We start from the raw sequence: 19,181 nt of genomic DNA, 5'->3' as shown, positions 1-19,181 counted from the left end.
CAATATAACTAAATAAGAAACTGCTGCGTTTGAACGCGCACAAAAAAACTCCTTTGTCTTCGTTCTCCTCTTCAGTCCACGCCAGCTCATCTTCGTTCAACACAACAGAACAACACACATGAATTTGGACATTTTAAATTAGTCTATATAAGATGGACTATTACTCTATAAGTAGTTTCAGTTTTATTTTTCACAGTAATTAGAAGGAAAAATCGGAGTTCATATTTTCACTTAAAAATCGCAAAAACAAACGATGTTATTTGATGAAGAAACCAGAGAAGAATTTAGTCAACAATATGAAAAAGCTGACAGCAGCAAGTGTTGTTACAAATAAAACAGGAATACAGTTTCATTTGTCTTCCTATTCCACAGGTTACTGTTAATTACACAAAACGTTTGCAGCTGAAAAAAAATTAAGCAGCCTATGACAACAGTTCATTCTGTAAATTCATAAATAGTCAAATGTTCTACATATAAATAGCCTCTTTAAAGTGATGCTTAGTGAATCGCACATTCATGTGTTTGATAACTTAGAATTTGTATTATTGGAATTATAGGAGAATAATGACATATTGAAAAACACCTGTGATTAACCTCTTGGTTGAAACAACGTAAATGAGTTGTATCCCAAATTAAGCACATAAAGTGTTGAAAATGATGACACATAGTGAGTGGGGTTAGATGGGAGATCAGTGCTGCACAAGCTCTCCCACCAGACTGGAGACTGTGTCCCTCACACATAAACAGCCAGGGGAACATGAAGAGGACAAAGTGGACACACAATCTCCAGACAAACAGGAGAGGCTCGGTGAATATCTCTACATGAGACACGGAGCTATAAGTGCACTTATTTCTCCAAACGCAGACACATCTATAGAAGGGTCAGACAAATGGTATATGAGTATATAATCTGGCCAAAATCTAAAGACACTGTGCAGGCAATCCTTCGTTAGGATCACATTCATGTTCTGTTGCTTGCAGCAGCCTCTGCCTCCTTGCTTGCTGCCTCCTTTTTGCTCCCCTCCTTGGTGCTGCGGTTTAGGCTTCCATTCAGAAAGCTCTCTGTGGTCTGACGCTGGAAGTGCTTCCTGGTGCCCACCAGGGAAGGGTTGTTGACCAGGGTGTAGAGGAGCTGCCAGTGCCCACGAGCCCTCTTGGCACTAGATACTTTGTGCTGTTTCTTCTCCTGCTGGACCAGCTGGATCCCTGAGGACATACAGACATCATGATAGCACCAGTACTGTATGATGGCAGAATCTATACACACACAATTCCTAAGAATAGATAACGTATAGACCAATAGAAGAATAAAATTTTAAGGCCACCCGGGACCAGCTAGATACTACAGAAACAGTAATAATAGAAACCAATCATATTCTAATCCTCTAAGCATGGTGGGAGCATATTGGGGTTGTCATTAAAACACTGAAAGCTAAAGCCCCTTGGGCTACATGAATATGAAACAGGCAATTAGCCTAGCTCATCTGTGTAATCAGCTCCTCGAGAACTAATCTTTGTAATACAATAGATTATTCCTGATAATGCATTGTTCTCTGGATGCAAACAAGCAGCATGTCCACTGAACATTTGTAATTGGTCTCAGCTGTGACTAGATACTAGAGTTAGATTCCACCACAACCAACAAGCATTTTCCTGCTTATTGCTCACTGTATTGTTTGTCCTCCTGTCACAATATGAGTAGATTACTTTAATTAATCTTCTGTTTGAGTCAATGTCATCAGTGTGGGCCAAAAGCTAGCCAGTTATTCGCATTTTTAAACAAATGATACAGTTTAAATACCAAGGTAGAGTATATGCAATGTATTAACTTCTATTCATTAAAAAATAGATATACCTATTAAACTGCATTGTCTTTGGTTACAGAGGCTGAGGGATCCGGCCAGTGTGGGCATGCCATAATGACAGCTGATTAGTTTATGACAGATGTGATTGAGACCAGCACCAGGATTGTAAATTATTCCACAGTGAGACTCAATTTGCTCGAAATATTAAATCAGAACTGCTATGCTTTCATTTCTCCTCTGCGTGCAAGACAGTGTTATGATCTGATTATGTGTGACAGTGACCTACTGCTGAATTTCAAACCTCTCCGGATAAATTAAAGATGCCACACAGTTTTTATTGTTGAGTGTGAATGCTGAACGCACTGGCTGTGTTTTGCACTATAGTGATGGAGAGTTGAATCATCTGTGAATGAATCTGAAATATATGTAGACTGAATTTTGTGTTACAGACCCTCTTCAGCATCCCGTGACCTCTGTGCAGCATTGCTCTCCTGGCCCACAGACTGTAGCAGCATCCCACAGAAGGCCTTCATCACAGGGTGAGACTGGCTCACCTCAATCTTCAGATAATGAGCATAGCAGCGGTAGGCTGCAGACAGACACAGGAGGGGGGATCACTCTGACTGGGCAAAAGCAATAAACACGTAAGACTGCACCCCATGTTGGCTTTGAGGCAATCACACATAATGGCCATACAATCACACTCATTTTTTTTAACCACCTGCTTTTCCGGACAACAGATGTCTTAAATCTGCAGCCATTTCAGAGATCGGTGTGCAATTAGAGTCCCTTGCACTGCACAGAATACAGATATCATATGAGCTTCACTGAGCCTAGCAGGGTAAAGTGGATAGGGTATGCATTTCTGGCCTCTAAGTGGAATCACTAAAAGGCATTTGCTCATAGAAAAATGCTCCTATTTTAACCTTCACAGTGAGAATGAAAAAAACCCCACATTGACATCTATAAACGTAAAAGCATCCAGTGAAGACCAATGAATATGTTAACGTGTGTCTGAAACTAAATAAAAGGATTCCACATGAAAGAGAGTAGGAAATGTAAATATATGGTTGCACTGAAGTATACAACATTCAATTCCCTAGCAATAACTTGTTTTTCTTTTTTTTTGTACACATATGTAATGGAACGACAACAATTATTTTTGGACCACGGTTCAATACATGAATTATTTTCAAATATATACTATATGTTTCTTATGCAGATGACAATGAACTGATGTAAAGTGGCTCACCTGGATCAAAGGCCTCCACGTTTCGGTTAAGGAGACTGATATCTATGCGTCCCATGTGGACAATATTGAACAGGGCTGTGATGATCATGCGCCAGACTGCCAATAGCACCCCAATCAGAACATTGACTGGAAACAGCAGGTACGTCAGCAGGAACAGACTACCCCTGTAAAACATTTTACAATGGATTTAACATGCAAGGCTATACTGCAGTTATCTGTCAGTAAAACACACACAACCACAATATACTGTTATGTACAGTCAATCTAAAAGTCATTGCTATATATAGAGCAATTAATACAACGTATACACTAAATTACCTGTTGTTTAGGTCTCGTGTGCCTGCTATTTTTTTGATGAAACAAAACCTGGCAGTAATATGTTGAATCAACACAGCCAAGATAATCATCAGCCAGAAAGGCCTGAAAAGACAAAATCAACAATCAAATATGTGCAGCAGCATTATGACAAAGACAGAAGGTGCAAAACAAATACATTTTGTGTTATCCTGTAGTTTTTATGGTCTCTGAAATCTAAACATTAAAATCAACCAAAATTGAAGGTTTTCACATGATGATAGTGATGGAATAACACCTTAGTCATAAAGTCACATATGAGCAGAGATTGAAGGGTGAGAGATGTGATGATGCTCACCACATACTCCACAGGATCTGAAAGAGAATCAGATTCTGTGTGTGCAGGACGGGTATTATAATGAGGAAGACAGCGATCAGAAGACAGAGGAAGAACACCATGGTCTGGATGATCATGCCTGCAGGAGAGAGATCAGATGCTCAATGCTTACACCCTGTCCAGCATTCAACACAACTTTTCTTGAGCCATATATAAAACCATGACACATCTTTACTCTCACTGAGTCAGGTAGTTGCTAGAAAAATGCCTTTTGATACATAACAGGTTTGTGTGAAGGTATGAATATGGCATGAACTATTAAAAATTGAGTTTGCTGGTTAAGTGAGGATCTTTTTAACCTGCAATTAGTTTGGTGCTTTCAATATGTATCATCTGATGTGCAAACATATCTCTCTATTTAAAGGAAATGGCATTATATTTAATTTTTTAAAAACAAACCGTGATCGTTAACAAAATTAACGGATTATTAGCATTTGTATGTTAGCAAGACAGATGTATGGCAGAAACATTACATAAGAAGTCAAAATTGTGTTCATATACGGTATGTGACTATACCAATGCAAATGTGAGCTGCTGTGAAGCTGGTGTATCCCATCCAGCAGACCAGTGCTGGTCGGGAAGCCCTGATCCTTCTCTGGCAGTTGTAAACATTATAAATATCTCCTCTGTACAGCCCCTTCAGGTTAGACCTACAGAAGCAAAAAGCAACAAAAAAAACAAAAACCCAAAAACCAATCAATACAACGCAGCTTTGTGCAATACATAAACTGATTCATCACTAAATGAACAAATTACATAGCAAATTAGAATAGAATACAAATGAAATGTAATTCTATACTTGACTCAGAAACCCATTTTTTTTAATACGACATAATTTATGGTAATGGCACAGTATGTCATTTCTTATCTTAATAGCCATTCAATTCTAGCAGTAACACAGAGTGAATGCCTTTGTGTCTGTCTGGATGATTACTACTCTATTATGCTAGAATAATTCCTGTGTGAGCCATTACGTTATAATGAAGGAACCAGAATGCAAAGCACGCTCATGGTTCTTAGAAAATTCAGGTAGAGAGTAAAAGAAATAAAGTTTTGTTCTCCAACCTACCGATGCAGAACCATGGATCGCATGAGCATCACCAGGTTGACCAATCCTGACAGAGTCATTGCTGAGATATAACACACTGCAGGAAAAAATACCACATGACACCTTAGTAGGAGGATCTGATTCATTGACAATTAGCAAATTGTGATACTGTTTTCTGAATATTAATAAAAAGCTACTGCAGCTTGTATTTGGTGGTTTATAAAAATACATGCAAAAAGCTGTTACTGTGGCCTATGAATAAAGTACCACAAAAATAAATACATGTATGTTTCACATTTCTCATGGCTGCTTGTGCTTCCTGGTTTCACTCACCTTCTACACACCACATGTAGTAAATGACTAATCTGACCACTTCATGTTTGTCTGGAGATAACACAATCCTAAAGCCAGCTAAAACGTTGGCAATATCTTCGTCTACTCCCAAACGAGCAATCTGGAGAGTCGGCACCACTGCCAAGATGATTAGCAGCCCCATCTAAAAGAACAATCACAGACATTTTTTCAGTACTGGGAGCACCCCAGCATGGCAATACAATGACTTTTAGAGAAGTGGAATTAAAACTAGCCTGCACTGTGTTTGAATCATACCCTACTGATAAGTGTAGCACTCAAAGTCTACTAAGTTCCCGGTGATATAATAGCATAAAATGTTTATATGTAACAGAGTCATTACAGCGTTAATGGGTGAAGGTCAGATTAGGTCAAATCAATAGAGGTGCAGCATATGATTTATTGCATATTTATTGTCTATCATCAGATAGTTGTTTGAGTATCAACATTGGGCTATTAAGATAAGGCTTCATCTAAAACAGAAGTGCACATATTACATTCAGCATGCAATCACTATGTCCTGATGTATTCTGCTGTATTTCACATGATAACCATGCATTATGAAGTCTAATAGTAAATAAGGTTAAGTTACCTGATACAGTGTTATAAATGATACCACACCAGATATAGCCAACTTCAGTGGAAAACGGAAGGCTGTTTAAAGAAAGTAAATTGTTATAATACTTGCACACTTCAGGACATTATCTGATATAAAACAAGACCAAAGTGGTATATTTACCATCCTCTGGTGTATAAATGTATGATTTCACAGCATCAATTATTCTTTGAGGCAGCTTGGGCGTCTCTGTGCTAGACGTGCTAAGGTGAGAGGTAAAGAAAAGAGTTATGTTAAGTTAAAAACCTGCATTTAACATCATACATTTGTGTTTTTGAGGGATTGGGATGAACAATGAACAAGACAGCATTTTTGCCAACACATCAAATTAAAGAAAATATGATTATTTTGCTGACAGTCAAACACTCTAAAACAGGAAGGAAGTCAGGAAACAGATTATTTGCTGGTGCTGATTCACTATGACAACTTCTGCATATTTTGATAGTTAGGAAATATTTGCAATCGTTTGGCCAGTGGATACGATTAAGTTCTTTACAAAAGCAATGTCAGCTAATTTTTTAGTTGGAAAGGCGAGACAAAGGAAGGAGGGTCAATCTTGTGACTATATATCAGTAACAGCGGATCATTTCAGATTGCGAAACTTCAACACTCTCTGACAACTTTCTTCCTGTAAATTAGGACTAGAAGATTAAAAAGTTCTCTTATTTTAGGAAAAGAGCTCCCCCATCAGCCACATTTGCCACTGAAATCTGCACACAACAGGAACTGATGTGAAACATCATATGCAAAACCACAAAGGACCAAGCAGTTCAGTTGATTACAGCCTGACACTCTCACCTGATTTTGGTGGGCTTCTTTTTCTTGAGGATTTTCTTCACATAGTCTTTATAGTAGCTGCTGCTTAGATCCTAATAGAAAACAGAACAGCAGCCATGTAAGGAACAACATGACAGAAAAGATGGTGAATGGGCTAAGATAGTGTTGCAAAGATGAGTGAATTCATTTGATTTTTGGCATTAAATATGCTTAGTCAGGCCTTCACATCGCAAATGACCTTAGTGACCTTAGAAAGTATGGAGCATGAGGTACTGTTTAAAAGAATGGCTCACAAGCTAAGCCTTATGATAAGGTCATGTATCTGTACAAACTTGTGGTGTACGTTCCTGTTCGGTTGGGGGGGGATGAGCCAATCTCCTCACCTCAGCTTTGTCACACCCATGCTGAGATTAGAATCAAATAAACGCAGCATTGTGCCTCCTCAGTGAAAAAAACAAGGCGACCTTTTCATAATCTGATCAAGAACATAACGTAAACCAATTACATCAAATCTACTTAAAATGATTAGGCCACTGGCGTGCTGTGTTGGCCTTCACATTTTCCTTCAGCTGAAACTGTATGAACACAATAAGTCCCTTGATTAGTGGGCAGCTTATAAAGGTTCCTCATGTGCACAAATTCAGAAGAAATGTGCGTCTTAGTGAGACTTTTCTCGTTTTTAAATAGTTCAGGCTTACGTTAACATGGGCTACTAGTCAACACAGACATTCATATATCCAGTTTGGTTGTGTAAGCAGGCCAAATAATAAGTGGCATAAGAGCTAGAACAACCAACCTGAGACAGACATGCTAGAGGAACTGCTCTCAGGTCAAAACTTACCTCAGCAGCATTGTTCTTTTCAGTGCCCTTTAAACCCTTGAAAAGGAGAAGAGGATACTGGAAACTGAGGAATGCCAGGCAAGCTATTTGGGGCAGGCTGGAGAAAAGAGAGTAGTGTTTGTGTATCTGCAAAGAAATAAAAGAGGAGTTTACATCACCAAGCTCAAGAATATACAGCGAAACTACTTCATATTGACACAAAAAGAGGAGGACAAAAATAGTTTTTTGTGTTGCAGTTGGAGTTTGCTGATTGGCTGAGAGGGGTTCCTGCTACAAATACAAAAATGGGAGTACTCCAGAGTCCACAGTCCAAATAAATGGAAGAGAAAATGTTAGTATTTCTTATTTTTACACCAAATACTGGGATGTAATAGTGGGTTTCTTTTGTTTCCATTTTGACAAAGAAAGGCTAAATATAATACTTGGTGTTTGTGTGATTAAGCTCAGTCTTGCAGCTCAGCTCAATATTCCCTGCAGCATCTGTGTGCCAACTCATAGTGGGATAAACAGACAGGCAATGTCACTATTAAAAACAAAAAGACGACCATTACACAATCAACTATAAAGCCTGGGTGTCTCTCTTTTACTGACACACTAAACTGATTAACTGTGACGAAGCTTCTTGATTAAGACCAACAGACTGTGGAACTAATTGTTTTGAGTCGAAGCCATTCATCACACAGAAAACCCAAGCAATGTGGGTGTGGCAAATTCTGGGATTGGGTAAGGTTTAAAGCTTCATGTGGCCATGAATCCAGGTTTCAGAGCCTGATATTCATCTTTTCAAATCACGTCTCTTACATATATTAAAGACAAACGTTTGGTAACAAAAGGGTTTTCAGACCAGAACAAATCTACTTTATCTTTGAAATGATCCTTAAAAACGCAGACAGAAGACACCGTGCAAAGAAAGTGACACTTAAAAATCCATGTGTGAGACCATGTGTTAGTATTGAAACTGAAACACACTACGGCGGTGAAAGTGATCTGTGCATACCTGAGGTGTTTTGGGGCAGTCAATTTTCTGCCAGACGAGAACGCCAAAGTGTGTCCATGACAAGAGGCTACCAAGTACATAGCCAACTTTATTATGCAAGGTACCACATGCCAGGAGAGGGTAGTATAGTGCGGGATAGTAGAAGACTCCCAGAATCAGCCAGTTCTCTGCAAATACAACAAATATGGTGTGAAGACCAAGAACATTAGAAATAATTAACAATTCATTCTGCTTCACTTAAACACTAAAGACAACTTTCCCCTCCTAAAAAAACCTGTTGAAACTATGACAGATTTAAGATTACACAGTGTTCAACAACCACTATACAGTATTTCATAGTCTGCTGAACCTTGTACTGTTTGGGGATTGTCTAAAGTAGCAGGGGACCAACTCCTTAGAGTCAATTCTGATTATGTAATTTAATTTCAGAAAAAAAGCTTCTTGTAAAGCTTACCATCCAATTCCTTAGTAGAAAATAATACAGACAACTGGAAAGAAAATAATCCAATTACAGAACACAGATACAAAAAAAAAAATGTTGTGTGCATACATCTATCTGTGTTTTGTGTATGACCCTGTGCTGTCTAGTCTCACAACTGAGCCTCAGCTTGTTAAAAAAGAGGGACAGTGAAACATCTGAAATACTAAGATAAAAGCTGAAATTCAATCTTACGGATATAGAAGCATCAAAATGTGGTTATAGAAGATTTACAGTCTGTGCTAAAGTGCAGACAGACTGATGTTAACACAGGAAGAACAAAGACGGCCTCCTCACGTTTGTTTTCGGAGTCTGTCGTGAAGGGGAGGGGGTTTGGCGATATGACGAGGCCAAATAGTTTGCACAAGAGCACTCCAAACACAGCCACTGCCAGGCCCTTGTGCTGTGTATGGTCCAGGAAGTTGACCGGACTGTGAAATCAAGCAGCAGGTATTTAGAGCCCACATGTTACCAACCTCACATTTGGTTGAAATGGTTATTGAGCAGAACTGATCACACCAAACCCTAACCCTAACCCGCATTAAAACAAGTTTCTAACCAACATTACAACTGAATAATAATAAAAATATTTTTAGATTGGTTTTCTACCTTCCAGGCTGCCCTTGACTTCCATTCATGTCAGTATGATATGGAGTTTGACTTGCAGTTACTTACAGATAGGGAAATCCATCACAATGGATTCTCAGACAGCTTTAATTTTTTGACTTTTTTTTTTAGCTCTATAAATTTCCTTGAAGGTTCACTAAGTATATAAGCTCTTTTTCCATCACTCCCCAGCTCCTGAAACACATATTTACACACACTCTTATCTGCTCCACTGAGGCAGATTTGGGGGTTAATAGCATTTCTCAAGGGTATCAGTCAAAAGAACCAACTAGCAAACTGTGAGTAATCATTAAATCATTAAAAGTGCCTCATTTTGAATTCCATATTTTTATATCAATTTTAACTTTCTAGCAGTCTCCCTCTACCCTGCCTTGTCATGGGGCATTCATGTTTTTTTGTTTTTGTTTTTTTGTACAGAAATAAATTAAACAGGAACCGACTTGCTCTGCATAGTGCTACTAGTCATGGAAAACTCCACGTTAATGTGGCGTCATAATTCAGTTACTAGTAGGCACTGGTTTATTTTACTTACTGGTATGTTCCTGTGCTTTTTATGAAACTGTGACTTTGAGTTGAGGAATCATTCACCAAAAAGTTGCTATTTTAAAATGAAAAACTACCAAATTGACCTTGTCCTCTCGCAAAGATCCATGTGATCTTATTGTTAATGTGCTGACAATTTAGCATGTAAATGAAATGTCCAGCTGCCTCCCATGCCGCCTGTTCATTGTAATGGATTTTCCTATCTCAGCCACAGTTTTGCATGTTGATCTTCATTCCATGCTCAAATAAATGGAAACTAATGACTGCCTGGTTGACAGGAAATCAAGAAATACATCTTTGGAGAATGGCTAATAGTAATGTAAAATATATACCTAGAAGACTTGCAAAACAACCCATACGATCATTTAAGCATGGTGTATAAGACATTCAAGAAAAGATCAAATAAAATAGTCTCACCTGAGTAAACCTGGGAGCCCTTTCGGTCTGTTACCCATCTTTGTGCGTCTGGCTAAGATTGCTAGGATCAGCATGACAACAAGCTAGAGGAGGAGATACATCAGTTAGCATTATTTACAGAGAAGTGTGCACTGTGCAGCTGTGGATCCCCCCGGGTTCAGGCCTCACTGATGCCACCAAAGGCCAAAACACTGTCTCATTAGTGCTCCCCGTGGATGTGATCTGAATGAATTGTCATCAGTCAGGATCACTGACCAGTGAGAGTTCAGTGACCTGTCATGACCTGTAACACATTTAGGAAACACAAGGCTGGGAAGAATGCCTTGCTCTGAATTGGGCCAGTATGGACAGATTATCAAAAGGCATCCACACCCAGTAATCACTATGTAACATGGCAACATGTCCAAACTCAAATTTTATTTGAAACAGTGAGCAGATTGATAAATATGAACATTACTGGAGCACATATTGGCTGTACCCTAAGTGATTTGACAATTGAGCCTGAGGGTTTGTTTGTACAGTGAGTGATACATTTTCTGTACTCAATTAAACATTCATTTTGCATTTGTATTACTTGACTTGTATCTACAAACAAGTCAGAGTGCAGACAACCCCATTGTCTAAATTTTTATTGATAATTCATAATCATAATTACTCATAATCTTCCATCCAGAAGACATAATAATAGGCAATTCTGGAGTTCATGTGACACCTGGATCTACACTTTATAACTTGTTCCTTAGACCAGGACTTAACTTGAAGTCCATCAAAACATTTTCTCAAGTGAGATATTGTGCCATCAAAACATACAGTAACATCCTTGGTGTGAAATTAGATAGAGCTGCCTTTGACGTGATATAACCTTATCAAGGCAAAGTAAACCATGAAAACTCCAATGTTGCACATCATATAATGTTCTTCATGTGATATCATACACCAAAAGCATGACTGATAATGTAATGGGACTCACAGATATTGCAGTGATGCATATATGGTAGAGCCTGTCATCAGCAGTGGGGTCACATGGAGGAATTATTCTAAAAAAAGAAAAAGAAAAAAAAGAACAAAACATTCACACATGAGCAAAACAATCAATGTGAGTCTTACAACATAAGGCTTTGAGTGGGTGAGCAGTCCTGTACCTCACTAAACCCTTCACACGTCACTGTCAGGACCATTTGTGGCTGGAAACTTTGTAGCTGAAATCCCGTAACAGAGATTTGCATTTAAACGGATTGGTATCAGCGTGACTCAGGAAAAACAACAAATGCCTATGTTCACGTTCCTGCCTGTACACTGGAAGAGCAGGAATGCCTGGTCATGGGGTAGTAATTACAACTCTGATATTTAAAGAAGGGCTCATACATGAACTATTTTTAACTTCTTAAAAAAATGAAATGAAATAAAGAGCATATGGAGGTGGCAGCTTCCAGGATGAATGTCTCTTAGCTGTCCAAACAATGTGTGAATTTGTAACTCAGAGAGACTGACCATTTGTGAATTTAAGGCAATGTCAAAATTCACACTTCTACAGTAAGGGCTGGCTGAGGAGAAGTCACAGCAGGACATTTGACTGTTTACAAAAGCAGCAAAAAAGCAGTAAACTAGCAAATTAAAACTGCTATTGAGCAACATTAGTGGTCAGAGAAAAGCTTTTTTGGACCACAACTCACCACAGTCCATTAATCTACCTGACAGCAAGAATGTTTATTAGCTAAATATGTTGGCTGGGGATAAACAATATTTGTTCTATAATATTACTGTCATGTTGTTCATTTAAAGGCATTATTAAGTATAAATAATTGTTTGTATTAGTCATGCTGTGGTTAATGGAAACAGAGAAGTGAACTGGACATAAGAAAATATCCCAAAATGCACTCACTTGAAATACAACAAGCACCCTGTTGCATTGTGGGATGGGCCAGGGGCAAAGAGTATTATTACAAGACTGTAAAATATTCTGGAAATGGTTCACTACCTGCCCAACAGCCAATCTTGCATGACTAAAAATGTTATTTTGGGTTGTGCGCTTTCTTTTTGTTCATTATTTGTTCTCATACTGTGGGTTCAACAGACAAAATACACCAGATCCCCGAGCAACTTCCATTCTTGAAAGATGAAAATGATACAATCTCTATTATAATATGACACGTGAACTGTATGAAAAAGGACACACACTGACAGTGGCTCTGAAGAAGTGGGCCAAGTGTCACTTAATATCTCTGCAAGAGCTGTATCTCACTGCAAAGTTGTTGAGACTTACAAAAGTTTGAACATTTACTAATACACATTGAATAGATATAATAAATACATGTTTTTATGTTGGTGATTTTTAGACAAACTATAAAATCATACAACATTAATTTAAGTGGATGACATTCAGGACAAGAAGTAGAACCTAAAAATGTAAAATGTAAAATAACGATAATTAAGTACTTACTCAGCTTCGATTTTAGATGGTAGGGGGTCCAGGTCTGGGTATTCATAGTCCAGTAGAACATCCTTATCCATTGTGCTGTCTCTTTTTCAAACAGATCCAAAGTCTGAGCTTGAGAAGATGGAGTACTTTTAAGCCCAAACTACTTTTACTCAAGAGGAATAAAGTTTCTGAAGTTGTAGTTTTAGTAAGATGGACCCTGTTGCTGCTGCAGAGGCGTCTTCGTTTCCTTGTGTCTGGTCTTCTCTAACTCTGTTACCCTCCTTCACAGCTTCTATTCAGGTGCCCCGATCCCACTATGGAGCTCAGAGTAATGTGACAGATCCTGGCTGCAGCGTGCTGCCTCCACCCTGCAAAGGCCCTATTTCAACTGAGGGTTGCCACCACACTGGGAGCCTGGAGAGAGAGCAAGAGGGGGGCAGTGTGTGAAAGGAGGGAAAAATGTGGGAGATCTGGGCAGCCAATGTGGAAGGCCACCTGCGGCTTACTGGGATTACATCTACTTTTGGAGTTGTGTTATTGGACCTGCAGTCAGTGTTTGAAGGGGTCAGGTGTGCAGTTTTATAAAACTCCAGCTAGGATTGTGTGGGTAGCTGGGAGCAATGAGGCATACCTATCAGAGCGGAGTTCCATGTTGATAACAGGGAAATTCTCCAGTTGTTCCCTTCAGTCATGGTTCAGTTATACTTATGAAAGGTTACCAACTAAATGAGTCTTTGTTAATAACATCCTGTAATCACATAAAACAGGATGACACAAACTACACCATACTTTACTACATAACTCTGCACCTACAGCTTGATAATGATCAAGGAAGGGTTCATTCAACCCAGTACTTTGTCTTCAGCAGATAAATTAAGATAAAGGTTTCCAAGGGCATGTTCATGTGAAAACTGTTTTATAAACCAGATAACTGTATCTTTACTCTGCCACACTGGTGTAAAGTTAACACGTTGAACTTATAAAAAAAAACATTTATTAGAAATATGACAACAGGTAATTTCCAAACAGTAATAAAAGTCATCCTGTAAACTTGATCAGACAACTATAATGAGAAAGGGAATATTACACATTTAATATGATATTTGAAATGAAATGGAATGGGTACAGTCATACTGCCAGGAGGGAAGTAATTTAATCTAAGCTTTTAGAGGATTTTCTTCTTCTTTTATCTTCTTTGTCAAGTACAAATACTGTACAATAATAAACTTCATGTACTAAATATTTTATGAGTCTCAGTTGTATTTATTGATGGACAGAAAATTAATATCAGACTATTTTGACAATTAGATATATGGATAGCTGCAACCCTAAATTTCATAATATAAGTTTATTTATGAGACTTATATGATGGCCCATCTCGCAACAAACAAAATACTTGATTTTGAGGTTTATTATCTCTGTCCCATAGGTTTAACTATCAAATATTTTAGCATCCTGCTTTTCCTGTTCTCTTTATCTCAGTTTGCTGGAGATGTAAGCAGCAGACTTTTCTTGTTCCTTTGCGTAATACAAAAAACTGAACTGAAGTCAGTTAATGTCTGCAACAGCAGTATTAAGAAAGGAAAAATGATCAAAAAGAGCTTGAGACTCAAGAAAAATGTAAGCTTGTGAGTGCGACAAGGACAAGCTGAGGTCAAAGGTCATGGCAACACCTTAGCTCCAATTATTTTCTTTCTGCAACAAGTGGAATAAAGTCACAGTAAATACACTTGTCCACATTTAACTGCACAACTACATACACATAAGGTTGATATCTTGCGCAATACGTCAGTAGAAATCTGTCCCTGCATTCAGCTGCAGCTGGCTGAGACTAAATCAGTTTTGCAACACTGCCTCCATGTCAGCATATGCTCATTATGCCGGGATTACAGTCACAAAACTTTAAAAAGCAACAAAACTTCCCTTCTAACACTCCTGAGAAAACACGGTTTCTCAAGCATAGTAAGCCACCAAATCAAATGTGCTCCAAAGAAAAGGCAGCCCAGAAAATAAAGGGGTCACTGAACAAAGAATGCTTTGAACAGTTATAATTACATCACAGAGAAGCACTTTGATTGAACCAGACAGTTCACTTGTATCAGGTTTAAGAGGTCGGTCCAAAAGGTATTTTTTTGTAGGAAATATATCAAATATAAGCCTCACAAAAACAAACAGAATTTAATTACTGATGGACCTCTTACACCAATTTAATCTTTAACCATCCCAACAGCAACCATCCCCACAGGGAACAAGTCAAGTATCCACAACTAATTAGATGTGAAACAGACTTGGTAAATAAATACCTCCAAAAATCAAAGATAATGCATGAATTAAACTTTTTTTAATATCCACTTTATAATCTGCTACACTATCTTGAGAAGCTGATGGCTGGCAATAATTCCAAACCAGATCAATCACTGTCCATTTAAGGAGGGTGCTTTTCATAACTCCTAATGATTTTGATATCAATAATAACACCAGTCAGGGACTCGGAGGAGCCCAAGGTTTTTCCAAGCTGCTTCAACAGTTCAGAGGAAGTCAATCTTTTGTGTTACACTGTTACACTCTTCTGTGTATTTATTCTCTACATGACCAATCACGCTTTATTTCATATTTTACACAGTTTACAGGCTGCAGCAGTGAAGCCAGCATATTCTGTTTGTCCTGCTTCCCACAGCTGAGCATGCTGGTCTCATTTCATGTGGACAGCAGCAGGCAGCCCAGCCTCTCTGGATTCAGTTTCACACAGACATTAGGTACAAATTTCATGCCTTTGAAGCTGAGCTTGATCTTCTGACTAACAAAGAGACTCTCAGCCTGGGAGCTACAACAGGTAACTTTGTAAGTTAGTCACCTGTGCTGGACCGTCTGCAGCATGAGGATTTTTTAATGTTGTAAGCTATTTCATGAGAGTATATTGTTCAACCATACGTCTCTCAAGGGCAACATTAATCATGAACAGGCACGTTTCGCAACAGAAGTTTGCTTTGTTATGATTGCACTCTAAATCAGCTACATTGGCTAATAGGTTTTATAAACATTGAGATGCTAAGCTACTTACCGACCGCCTGCAGGTGTGCTGCAGCGCCAGGTAGGCGTGGAAAATCAATTAATGTCAAAGCAGGACTACTGACACCAACTGCAAATTTGATCAACATGTACTTTTAATAAGACACATGCGTTACTTGATATTATTTGGCACCTTAACCTTGCCAATAATAAACCTCCTAGCCTACAAAATGCGCAGTAGCTAATTCAGTTTGACATCATGATCTTACCTCAGTGACGTCTCGTGCTGTCTTCCTCTTGGTTCAGGGAACTTTAAATCGTTGCAACTCCCCTCCACATAGACCCACTTTGAAGCGGTTCAATAATTGCACAAACATAAAAACAATCTCAAGAGCAACTTTCTGGACACTTCATGTACGCTCTAGTGGGGACTTTGACCTGTCTCTATCTTTATGTGACAGGACCATCATAAAAATGTTGCTGTAGGCCTATACAAACTGACAAAAATGTGTTGTGAAACATATAGAGGTCAAATATAGTCATGTTCAAGTGAAGACTCTGATATTGTATTCATGAAATTAAACTCAAACTAATTCTATAGCCCTTACTCTGTGGTTTCTTAAAGCTTTCTTAACTTTCTGAAAGCTTTTACCCAATATTTGATGTATTTTAGTGATATCAGGAAACTAGTCGTATAGTATACTCAATGACCTTAGTCCCTGACCTTGGTTTTTTTTTTTTTTTTGCCCTGTTGACATTTCCTGCTATAGCTGAATCAACCTGATAGTTGCTCTATATTGTGACACATTTCATTTATCAGATTTGCAACAGATGTGTCAGAATGTGGAGGAGCTCCATCAAGATTGATGAGAAGGGTGGATGACATTAAGTTTGAGGAAGTAAATGTGAAGTTCATCCGACTGGGACATCCATTTCTGATAATCACTGTAAGGATCAGGAGAAGAGATACCTGGTGAGAGAAACAACAGTAATGATGTCATCAGTAAGGATGGACCAGCATGGGTATGGTTTGCACCTTTACAAAAAACAAACAAAACAACAACAAAAAAACAGATATACCCTCACTTTAACCTTATGCAGCCTATAGTGTGCATCAGTCATAAATGCTGAACATTGGTTAGAGCAGTAGACTAAATGACTGAAAGACTGATCATGTGTTACTTTCTTTTGTAGTGAGGTTTTTGAACACCAGGAACGCCTTGAGGGTGAGCCACTGCTTTTGAGAGACTCAGATTAAGAGGATGGTGCCAAAACTGACTAGAGACTTAATGAATTAAATTTAGTAGCATTATAGTCTTGCTGTTATGGTAAGACTTTTTGATGCATCTCAATATCACTAACTCCCTTTTTGTTGAGGAGAGTGCATGGTAACTCCTAAGGGAAATGAGTCAGGCTCTCTCCAAGTACTTACTGACAACAGCCATACTATCTAACTCACTCAGGAGTTACAAATTATGGAGAACTATAGTGACCCAAATGCCATCCACTCAAAGCTAGCCCTACATAAAACTGGAACTTTCACCAAAGTTACTCTTGTATGGTTTTGATGTCAATAAATCAGAATTATGTGCACAAAGAAGTGCACAACTGTCTTTACTCACTGTGCTATCATTGACTCATCAGTGATAGTAGATCAGCTCCAAGGAGAAAGTCCCCAAATCTAATTTCTGAGGTCAGAAATTAGATTGTGGCCATTATAGAGGCTTGATCATGTTCATGGGAATACCATGCATTGTGTTTTAGGGTGTTTTTTACTTTTAGGGCCTGTGCAGTTTATTAATGCATGTTTGAATTGAAGAGCTGTTTTTTCTCCTGTCTAGCTTCTTGCAACTGTCACTGAAGGGGGAGGGGATCTAAAGTGCAAGCTTTTAATGCACCCCAAAGAGTCCAGACATGCGCCTCCACACACCAGGCAAGGATGACCTTCTTATGACCTTAAAAGAAAGTAAGTGTGTTGTCCTCTTTCCCAGTTTCCAAGTAGCTCAGTCTATTTTTTAAAAATTGAACAAACTGAATCCACATAATACTTGAAGCAAAGTCATGCCCAACATCATAATTATTAACTAGCTGACTCTAGTTGTTCTTTTTAAAAACATGTGACTGAATTGGTGTCCTCATCTCACAGCCATCCTCTTTAGAAAAATACAAGTCTGACAATTTCGACCTGTCAGCATTAGCATTAAATTATATTATGTTTAATTGAATTTTTGTTAGTGATTGTATTGAAGTTAATATGAAACTCACCAGACTAGTTTTGATTTAAGATGCCAAGTTATTCTTTTTCTCTTATTTTGTGCTCCATGAATATTACTGTAATATCCTGGCAACGTCAATTCAGATCGAGTTATATTGAGAAATATTGCCTCGATTTTAAATCATGCCACCTGAAGGGCTCCTGGGTGCTGGGGCTAATTACCGGGGATATTTTTCTTCAGCTCAGTCTGCTGCACTGAGCTCTGTCATAATCAATGAGCCCTGTAACACTCAATTAGAACATAATTGGATTTGTGTGTGTTCGCTGTGGAAAAACATGTACATTTGAGCAGACATGAAAGAACAGCTTATCTCTGTTGACAGCTGTAATGAAGCTGAATTGGGTCGGGCAATTGTAAATTTCAGAAAAATTCAGTCAGTATAAGCATAATATCCCCCCTCCCCTCTTTCTCTACCCCCCAGATGCCTCCCTCACATTTGGCTTCAGAAATGTCCAGTTAATAATTTACTCTTGGGTACATAGCCTTAACTAAATAATAATGAGTTATTATAAAGAGTTGGTTGACACTGTTGGCAAATCATGCTGTTGTTTGAAAGTCTGACATTTAAATTCTCTTCAATTTGTGTGTAAGGAAATATAATGTTGTGCAGTTATATTATGCAGAATACAGGATAGAACAGTTTTCTGGCGTATTTGTAGAAACAGCATCAAGCCTAGGTGTTTTCCATGGTGAGCTGGCATACAAGACATTATTTCCCCCTTTTTTTTCTTACAAGCTTCCATAGCATATTTGGAGTTCCTGTCATGCTATTAAGTTGTATTGGCTAGCTACTGTGAGTCCTGACTCACATTCAGTGTTTTTCATTCACATTGTTTCTACACCTGCTGAGTCATTGGCAGTCCCACATTAGAGATAGGGAAATGGAAAATGATCTAGCACTTTCATGGGTCCAGTTATGATGATGGTTAATAACCCCACTGTGCAAACTTATGGCAGCAGGCAGTCCTGTAAGCACTCTGTAAGTTAACTTATGATTCAAATCACAACAAGGAGCAGTTAACATACAGACAGCT

At 38.5% G+C, this 19,181-nt stretch overlaps 1 protein-coding gene across 1 annotated transcript; it reads right to left on the bottom strand.

The window, feature by feature from the left end:
- Nucleotides 1-961: 961 nt before the first annotated feature.
- On the bottom strand, nt 962-12,954 carry stra6 (signaling receptor and transporter of retinol STRA6). Its single transcript, XM_053319897.1, has 17 exons — nt 12,884-12,954; nt 11,414-11,480; nt 10,444-10,526; nt 9,154-9,287; nt 8,379-8,545; nt 7,382-7,507; nt 6,562-6,632; nt 5,887-5,966; nt 5,740-5,801; nt 5,130-5,292; nt 4,818-4,893; nt 4,265-4,398; nt 3,710-3,827; nt 3,376-3,477; nt 3,058-3,221; nt 2,257-2,394; nt 962-1,206 (listed from the first exon to the last, which is right to left on the bottom strand). Exons 1-17 carry the CDS (start codon nt 12,952-12,954, stop codon nt 962-964), a joined length of 2,001 nt encoding a protein of 666 aa, XP_053175872.1.
- Nucleotides 12,955-19,181: the final 6,227 nt, after the last annotated feature.

Source organism: Scomber japonicus, chromosome 5, assembly GCF_027409825.1.
Source record: "Scomber japonicus isolate fScoJap1 chromosome 5, fScoJap1.pri, whole genome shotgun sequence".
Lineage (NCBI taxonomy): Eukaryota > Metazoa > Chordata > Actinopteri > Scombriformes > Scombridae > Scomber > Scomber japonicus.
Note: the sequence above shows the minus strand (reverse complement) of the source record. Positions and strands in the feature narration are given on the sequence as shown.

Coding starts and splice junctions, on each gene's coding strand:
- stra6 (XM_053319897.1), bottom strand. CDS start 12,954: ATGGATAAGGATGTTCTACTGGACTATGAATACCCAGACCTGGACCCC. Junction 9,288..10,443: donor GGGCTCCCAGGTTTACTCAG/GTGAGACTATTT, acceptor TTGATTTCACAG/TCCGGTCAACTTCCTGGACC. Junction 3,478..3,709: donor CAGATCCTGTGGAGTATGTG/GTGAGCATCATC, acceptor TTGTCTTTTCAG/GCCTTTCTGGCTGATGATTA.